The sequence below is a fragment of the Taudactylus pleione genome, unplaced genomic scaffold (assembly GCF_031769625.1).
Source record: "Taudactylus pleione unplaced genomic scaffold, aTauple2 ptg001126l, whole genome shotgun sequence".
NCBI classification, from domain to species: domain Eukaryota; kingdom Metazoa; phylum Chordata; class Amphibia; order Anura; family Myobatrachidae; genus Taudactylus; species Taudactylus pleione.
Window position 1 is genome coordinate 530149 of NW_028285527.1, and position 9096 is coordinate 539244.

General features: G+C 42.0%; 1 protein-coding gene across 1 annotated transcript; it reads right to left on the reverse strand.

Moving 5' to 3' along the window:
• Window positions 1-2042: 2042 nt before the first annotated feature.
• On the reverse strand, window positions 2043-5454 carry LOC148453594 (glutamine amidotransferase-like class 1 domain-containing protein 3, mitochondrial). The gene is made up of 4 exons (XM_088461939.1): window positions 5270-5454; window positions 3244-3415; window positions 2934-3135; window positions 2043-2343 (listed from the first exon to the last, which is right to left on the reverse strand). Exons 1-4 carry the CDS (start codon window positions 5375-5377, stop codon window positions 2151-2153), a joined length of 675 nt encoding a protein of 224 aa, XP_088318065.1. The 5' UTR covers window positions 5378-5454; the 3' UTR covers window positions 2043-2150.
• Window positions 5455-9096: the final 3642 nt, after the last annotated feature.

Sequence of the window (9096 nt, forward strand, 5' to 3'; positions counted from 1 at the left end):
TAGCAAAACCTATGGGGGCCCCATAGCAAAATCTCCACAGGGGCCCACCCGGGACAAATTATTTTGAAGTTTATCCATTTTGATTGTAAATGATCTAATATTTCCACTATCTGCCTACTTAGCTGACATACAGCATTACATGAATGGTTATTAGCATATAATAAGTATTATAAATAGAATTTTTTTTTTTTTAAATGATCTAGTCACCATAATCCTAATTGTTTTTGATATAACGTGGTATACAAGAAGGCTATGATTCAAATGAATCGGAGACAGAGCCAACCAGGCCATTGCCAGCAAATGTCCTGCAGCAGCACTTTGGTGACAATAGAAAAGCTGGGGCTCAGGAGAGGGCAATGTAACTCGGTGCAGGGAGAGGGCCAGACCACAGAAAAGATCTGGGCCCTAAAAGCAGTCGCAGTCCCTACACCTACTGTTATGTGCCACGGCTCTAACGCTCGGCGGCTCCCGGCCATTACCAGGCAACCGTGACAACGCACCTCGCCGGCTGATGGCCCAGACTTCCGTAGGTGACAGGGACTCCTGGTGGCAGCAGGGTGTTCTGGTCCTGGCTTTTACCTAGAAGATGGGATGTTGTTGTACGTGCAGAATCATAGCGGCACTGGTTCTTTCATTAGTGGGCTGGTCTCTCTATGTTATAAGGCCTCCACCCATGCTACTTAGTGCTGGGTATAGCTTCTGCTTTGAGTTAGGCTACTGACCCTGGTGTATTCAGTTCTGTTGGATGCCTGTGTTGCTGTGCACCTAGCCGGTCTGATCTATGGTTTCATGCTTCCTGTAAAACATCTGCTTCCAAGTATTACTTTACTTACTTTTGGAACCATGACAATTGTTTGCCATCATCTGTTACTAGTTCCTGCTGTTATTATCTACACCTCATGTTTCTTGCAAACATCTACTGCCAAGTATCACCTTACTTTTGGTACCGTGAAAATTGTTTGCGATCACCTGTTAGTCAGCTGTTACTAGTTCCTGCTGTTATTATCTACACACGTTGGATCATTAACCTCATGGTATTGCATATGCTTTTCTATTATTCCAGCCTTGTTCATGTAATCACCAGTCATTTGTTTAAACTTCTACTACTCTGAGTTTAGGACCTGGCAGCATCTCAGTACCAATGAGAGTAATAAGGGAATAAAGGCAGTTGATATAGGCAGAAGTCCCCAACTATTGGTTCAAGAGTGTTTATGCAACATAGGCAGGTGTTTCATAACAGCTACACCCTTGCCTGTCATATTGACTCCTGTGTGCCAAAAATAAATATAGGCATTAAATACTGTGGCACAATTTGCCTAAACTTTGTGAATTTGATAATAGCTGTTCATTTAATTCCTCCCCAAATATAAAACTGCTGCAAACTTCAAAGATTAAATACAAGCGCATTATGCTCTTATGAATGCTGATATTTTTCATAGTAAAAGATCAGGTTTTATTCAGTACTCCAAGACCCCTATTTATCAAACATTATTTGTGGGATATTTCCCAAAAAACGCAAATATTAAGTTTCCCCTGAATGTACCAAGGAGGGACTGCATTTCCAACAGCAGCCACAGCCCCTAAAGGATAACACCATCTTCAGATGGCCTCATCCTACAGTAGCCCATGGGCCACTAATTGGCACATTCTTATGGAGACGGAGTCTCAGACTTGTTCTCTGCCGCTTCCTAGTGATGCATGTGCCGCCTGGAGACCTGAACCTGGAAGCAGTGTAATAGCATTACGCTTTCAAGCTGTTTCCAGTTCTTCGCCAGGACAGGCACTTAGCGGAGTCCATCTCCTGGTAAGAGATTGTTAGTAAATGTGCGTGAAAATATTAGTTTGCACTAAAAATATTTATCACATCCCCATTAGGAATTGCTTGCAGCCAGGTTGAAGATTCATGCAACTCAATTTACAGATGTGGAAACACAAATGTTCAGATGCATCTTTACACATCTTTTTATGGCATATTTATGGTGTGCACAGAATAACCGATATTCCAAATACAATGCAAAATAAAAAGCACCAGAATCACCTACTGAATATCAAAATTAAATTTTATTCAAGTCAATAAATACACAATTATTCAACATGAAGGAGTTTTATCAGCATATTATAATTCAGCTGTATACATTTTCCTTACTAATTTAAATTAGCTTTATTACATCTTTAACCATCTCACCGATGCCATCGAAGATCTCATGTATGGGGCTATTACACATGAAAGCGCTGGTAGTGACCAGTTTATTTTTCGTGTCCACATGAACTTCATTGACCTGTTTGTTGGCATGTTTACAGCCAAGTTGTGTAATGGCTCCAGCTGTCCCAGCATGGGGCCACCTGCGGAACAGACAAATGACAGGAGGTTACAATGGTGATTAAATGACAGTGTAAAGTACAATACAAATGTCTTCCACAGTCCCAGGGTTTATTTTTTACTTATTTATTATCTTGGTTCCTTATAGATAATGACTTCTAGCATATCAGAGATAGGGATCCTGTGGGTGTCTGGCTACCAGGTTGTATAGGGAGTTATTGCTCCACATCCAGCAGAGCCACATGGCGATTACCTCTGATCTATATTACATGTTCTAATTCAAAGAGGGGGGGAACCCAGTGCATTTGCCTCCTTCCTAATCTAGCAATACCGACCAAGCCAGGCCATCGGCCTATTTAACATAAGTGCCAGATAGCCAGTCCGCTCTCTGCGTGGGGATAAACACTTGATAGGTTTCCAGAATTATGTGATGGCACAAGTCCTACTAGCATCCACCTAGTGTATCAGTTATAGTAACATTAGTGTCTGCTTGTTTGTGTATATAATATAGTACAGATTTACAATAGCCAAAAACCTACCAAATATAAAAAGGGAATTATGGCCTTTTAGCCACACACATTGCCCTGTAATCTAGCACATGGCTGGAACATACTTTTCACATTCTGTATCGCAGCCAACGGTGACTTCACACCCAGGGAGCAGTTTTGCAGCCAGCACAGGGGAGATACAGCACAGGCCAATGGGCTTCTTAGCAGCATGAAATCCTTTAATTGTTTCTTCAATAGCTTCTATAACAGAACAGTCCTTCCCTTCCACTGCCCAGGTAGAGAGATTCTTAGCTACTCCGAAACCTCCTGGGTAAGGATGAACAGAGAAGACAAAATGAATAATTCTCATCACATACATTTATCTTACTTACTATGGTTTGTACAGATACACAGAATATGCATCTATCACTGTACCTGGTATGATGAGTGCATCATATTCACTGACTGTCAGATCAGTAAGGTCCTTAATGTTTCCTCTTGCGATCCGCGCACTCTCTGTGAGCACATTACGGGTTTCCTCAGTGGGCTGTCCTTTCACATGGTCCACAACATGCATCTGGTCTATATTGGGTGCGAAAACCACATACTGCGGGAGGAAAACAGAGAGATCTCCTGATTACACTAAGAATACACACACAGTGACATCACAGGCAAACACACCGCAACATGGGTAAGCTCATAACAATCATATACAGGGTAGAGTTGTATTGCTCTGAGAGAAGCACTGAAGGCCCATTAGGGTACTCAGAAAAAAGAGCACAGTGTAACAAGACAGTAACTGATGTAGAGGACTTATGTTGCTATATTGCAGCAGATATTGGTAACTTGCAGCCAAAACAGAAACTGATAGGTATAGTTGGTACATGCAGTTGGAAGGTCGTCGTCACACTATCATACCTTCCCCTACACATGCTGTAATGTCCATGTCCCCAGACACCTAGATGTGATGCGGAATTGGGCAGCAGACTCCCCTCCCATCCATGGGTGTAACTACCATAGGTGCAAGGTGTGCAGCTGCTATGGGGCCCAGAGCTGAGGGGGGCCCCATCTTCCTTGTCAAAGTTACACATGTTCTATACATTTCTCACAATTGGGTGGTACATAGGGGCCCTACAAACACCTAATTATGCCCCTGCTCCCATCTATGTAACATTACACTGTAGAATCTCATGAGTTTTAAGTTATATCATAACTCTCCAGAGAAAACATGACAGTATCTAGTAGTTACTGAATTTTGGGAAAGATAAAGACAGATGGTTACATATACAGTGTTCTAAAGTCATTATGTATTACTTCTATATGCATGGTTAGGGTGTCAGCCGGCTTATTCACGGTGATAGTTTCTAACAGAGGGAGAGGGAGAGAATTTATTTTTTAGTGCTGCCCATTTCCTACTTGAGACAGATAAAATAAATACCATTACCATGGAAAGTGTGGGAATCACAGAGTACCTACCAGGTAAACAGAGGCAAAACGTTTTACAGTACAGTATGTACATAATTACAGCTGCCAGTCACAGAGGTAACAAGTCCTCTAAGTACTGTATGGTACCATGGCTGCCAAGTCAGCCAGCACCTTATTGTAACACATAATATAGTAGAATTTCCACCAAAAAAAAAAAAAGTCATGTCTCATCAGTTGGGTTTGATTTATAAATGGCATATTTTGTTATTGCAGCAACATAATAAGAATCAGTGAATAAGAATGAAAAAATTACAATGTAGCAGAGATATGTGGGCAAACTAATAATACAGGAAAGGTGGTAATAATACGGCAGGTTAGAGAACTGACTGACTGATTGCTGTAACTATTACTGTAGAACAGTGATTCCCAACCGCGGTCCTCAAGGCACACTAACAGTCCTGGTTTTAGTGATATCCATGCTTAAGCACAGATGGTTAAATCAAAATAACTAAGGTACTAATTAAGTTGCCTGTGCTCAAGTATGGCTATCCTTAAAACCTGGACTGTTAGTGTGCCTTGAGGACCATGGTTGGGAACCTCTGCTGTAGAATATATTACAGAACTTGCTGGTCTGCACAAGGGTGTATGCAGGTAAATGGATTTCAAACATGAAACAACAAGGTAAGCTACTACAATGACTAATAATATTATTTAGATAAACATTCTTATTAAATTGTACCAGGACTATAGTTACACTGTATGTTACACTAAACATTGTAAACTAAGACATTTGTTATTCTTAATCTATTTGTAAAACTGGTACATTATAAAGTGCCCTCTGCTATATGACCGTGTATACAGCAGATGTAAGAAGGGCAGTCTGTAACATGTCACTGATATTACAGCATCTTGCACAATAATTACTTCTAGCATAATGAAGAAACACAAGTACGTGTATACAGCCTCCATTGTATAAGACCCTGTAATAGTAATAACTTCCATGTGCTCTGTGCAGTGAAACACTGATATATCTCACCTGATAGCCAGCTCTGCTCAGATGCACAAACACAGCAGAGGACTCGTGGATCTCACTCCCATCATACACCCCGCAGCCAGAGAGGATCACTGCCACCTTCTTGGACATGATGATTGCAGCACACTGGTATCACACTGGCAGCAGGAGCCTGGAATACCTGATAGTAGTAGCAGCTGCTGGAGAGAGACTGCTGATGTTGAGAGCTGTGTGTGACCCCGGCACTTTTATACACAGAGAGGGGGCGTGTCTAGGGGAGGAGCCTACAGACAGGGAAGTGCTGCCAGCAATTATTCCACTGTAATCATCTAACTAGAGCTTGGGGCTTTCCCACTCTATGTGGCTCACCTAGGGAGTGTATTCCAGACCTATTTCATTAGTTTTCCCTAGTTTTAACATTTGAAAATATATTGCAACAGGTCATGTATTCTAATGGTAAAAGGGTTGCGGGCTAGATAGCCTTCAGCTGCAGGACCCTGACTTCATCAGTTACCATACACGCAGACATACAGGGGTATTCAATATGGGAGCGAAAACTCAGTTTTTGCGTTAATATCGCACCTATGACGTCATTATCGCAGGTTTTAGTTTTACACTGTATTCAATTTCTAAAGCTGCATACACACACAACGATTTAGTTAATGAACGATTTTAGTAAACGATTTTCTCCCTTGAAAAAATGAACTAAAATCGTTTACTAAAGTTGTTCATTTACTATGTTCATTTAAATGTAATGAACGATTTTTTAGAACTACAAACGATTTTTTCATATTCCATTACTGAAAATCGTTGAGTTGACAAGTCTGACTGAACTACAAACTACAAACGTGAACACACATGAACGAAAATCGTTCATCGTTTGACTCAGAAAGTGAACGATTTTTACAAACGATTATCGTTAAACGATATCGTTTAATGATACTCGTTCAAAAAATCGTTGTGTGTGTATGCACCTAAAGACTTTTCGCAGGTTCGAAAAGTCTTTGAAAAAAAACGGGGATAACTTTTCACCACTGAATAGGTGGCGAAAAAAAGTGCAGAATTGGGATTTAGGGGTGCAGGTTTAAAAAAATAGCCTGCACCCTTCAGAATGACCCCTTGAAACGATCTGTGTCAAAAAAAAATAAAAAATCGGGACACCCCAAAAAAAGCACTTTGAATTTGGAGGCCAAAAAAAAAAAATGTTGGGGAACAAAGTTAAAAAATAGCGAACTTGACTCTGGGGGGGTCCCCAAGTATGCCCCAGGTGTTTTTTTCCATTGCAGCTCCTTGCGGCAGGTGGGTTTTTCACGATTTTTTCAAGTCTCTTTAGCAACTTTAAAATATACTGACCCCCATTTTCAAGTACCACAAATTTTCTGGGCATAGTTATTTTTCCCCCAAAAAAAATCTAAATGCTCTTCTGCACCACTTTCTTCAAAGTCGCATTTATGCACTTGCCGCGACTATTAGAAACCCCGACTTCCTTCAGGAGTTAAAAATGGGGGTACCCATAGTGATCCCCCATGTCTAGACATCATTTGGGGGGTCCCTAGAATATTTCCCGAAAATTCCCGTTTTTGTTAACCTGTAAAAAAAAGTTGAAAAAATGTACAAAAAAAATGACATAAGGTACCCCCCCAGAAGCAAAACCAGCCCCAGGCTTGTCAGCCAGTGGTGGTTTCTAAAAATACGGGGAACAAAAACTGTAGGGTTCCACCGTATTTTAGAAACCAACCCAAGGCTGCAGGGACTAGTGCTGGTTTTAAATATAGGGGCAAAAACGACGTGGGGTACCCCCTATATTTAAGACCAGCACCAGACCCAACCAACCGGGGTGTAATGCCACAGCCCGGAGTCCCAATCACCGGGGCTCCAGGTCCAAAGCATTACACCCCAAGTCGGTCAGCGCAAGCCGGTGATCTCGGGGGAGTCGGGGACCCCCCAAAAAAGGGTCCCCCCTCTCCCGATCACCACAGGCTTACGCTGAAGCCTGGGGCTCATCCCCATACCCCTGGAGAGGTGGGTATGGGGGTAATAGGGGGGCCAAATAATGTAACACTATTGTAATTTACAGTGGAACTACAAGTGCCAGCATGCCTGCCATTTTGCACTTGTGGAACTACAAGTGCCAGCCGACATGCGGCACCTGTAATTTCACTGTAAAATAAATAGTTAAAAAAAGACAATACACACACACCGTGCCCAGTATAAGTTTATTAAACACACCTACCCATTCTCACATACTTACCTATACCAGATATTCGGTCCCCTTGTCAAGTAGAAATCCATGGTACCGGGCCCTGCAAGAAAGATTTCATACTCACCTACATCCAGCGCTGGTCTCCGCAGTAATCCATGGGTGTTTTAAAACAAAAAAACGAGTTACCCGATCCACGGAACACAGCTATCGGTATGTGTGTTGCCACACATACAGATAGCTCCCGAATGCCTGCTATCGGCACTTCACGGGGGCATTGCAGTCCCATCAGCCAATCAGCGGCAGCGCTGACTGTAGAGCGCCTGCTGATTGGCTCCAGCAACTGACAGTTCCCACGTGGGCGAGTCACACCACGTGGGAACTGTCAGTTGCCAGAGCCAATCAGCAGGTGATTAAGTCTCCGGGCTGTGGCATTACACCCCGGTCGGTTGGGTCTGGTGCTGGTCTTAAATATAGGGGGTACCCCACGTCGTTTTTGCCCCCTATATTTAAAACCAGCACTAGTCCCTGCAGCCTGGTGTTGGTTTCTAAAATACGGTGGAACCCTACACATTTTGTTCCCCGAATTTTTAGAAACCACCACTGGCTGGCAAGCCTGGGGCTGGTTTGGCTATTGGGGGGGGACCTTATGTCATTTTTTTTCTAAATTTTTACAGATTTTTTTTACAGGTTAACAAAAACGGGAATTTTTGGGAAATATTCTAGGGACCCCCCTAATGATGTCTAGACATGGGGAATCACTATGGGTACCCCCATTTTTAACTACTGAAGGAAGTCGGGGTTTCTAATAGCCGCGGCAGGAAAAAACACCTGGCAAAGCTATTTAAAAATCCAAATTTCTTTTGCAGGCAAAAACGGGGTTACCCATAGTGATCCCCCATGTCTGGACATCTTTAGGGGGGTCCCAGGCATATTTCCCGAAAATTCCCATTTTTTTCCTTAAATGGGGTCAAGGGTCATTTTTAAAAAAACAGGGATAATTTAATTTATCAAATCACTATAGCAAGTGAAAAAAAATGCAGAATAGGGGTTTGGGGGTGTAGGCTTATAAAAAATAGCCTGTAGTTTTGGGAATGTCCCCTTAAAAGTAAATGTAAAAAAAAAATGTCCCAAAAAAAATCGGGACACCCTTAAAAAAAAAAAAAAATGTTGGAGTTAAAAAAAAAAAATTAGGTAAAAAAATTACCAAACTAACGAAATTATTTCTGGTGGGGTCCCCAAGTATGGGGCAGGTGTTTTATTCATTGCGCAAGATGCATTTTTGCAGAATTTTTAAAAATTACCTTTAGGGACTTAAAAATATGCTAGTACCCATTTTCATGTACCCCAAATTTGATGGGACCACTTAAAAAAACAAACAAAAAAAACCTAAGTGCTCTTCTGCATCACTTCTTCAATGTCGGGGAAAAAAACACCTGCTCGGCTATTTAAAAACACCGACTTTCTTCTGCAGGCAAAAACGGGGGTATCCACAGTGATCCCTGAGGTCTGGACATCATTAGGGGGCTCCTACAATTATTTCCAGAAAATTCCAGTTTTTTTTCGCCGATCCAAGTATCGCCGGGTCCCGTTTTCGACGATTTCAAATTGAATACGGGGATAAGCGGGAGCACGCCCGATACTTTTTCGC

Bases quoted from the DNA above. Each gene is read 5' to 3' on its own strand.
- LOC148453594 (XM_088461939.1), bottom strand. From the start codon at position 5,377: ATGTCCAAGAAGGTGGCAGTGATCCTCTCTGGCTGCGGGGTGTATGAT. The intron at 3,416-5,269 runs GTGAGATATATC...TTCCTCCCGCAG, and splicing joins TGAGCAGAGCTGGCTATCAG to TATGTGGTTTTCGCACCCAA. The intron at 3,136-3,243 runs GTACAGTGATAG...ATCCTTACCCAG, and splicing joins TGATGCACTCATCATACCAG to GAGGTTTCGGAGTAGCTAAG.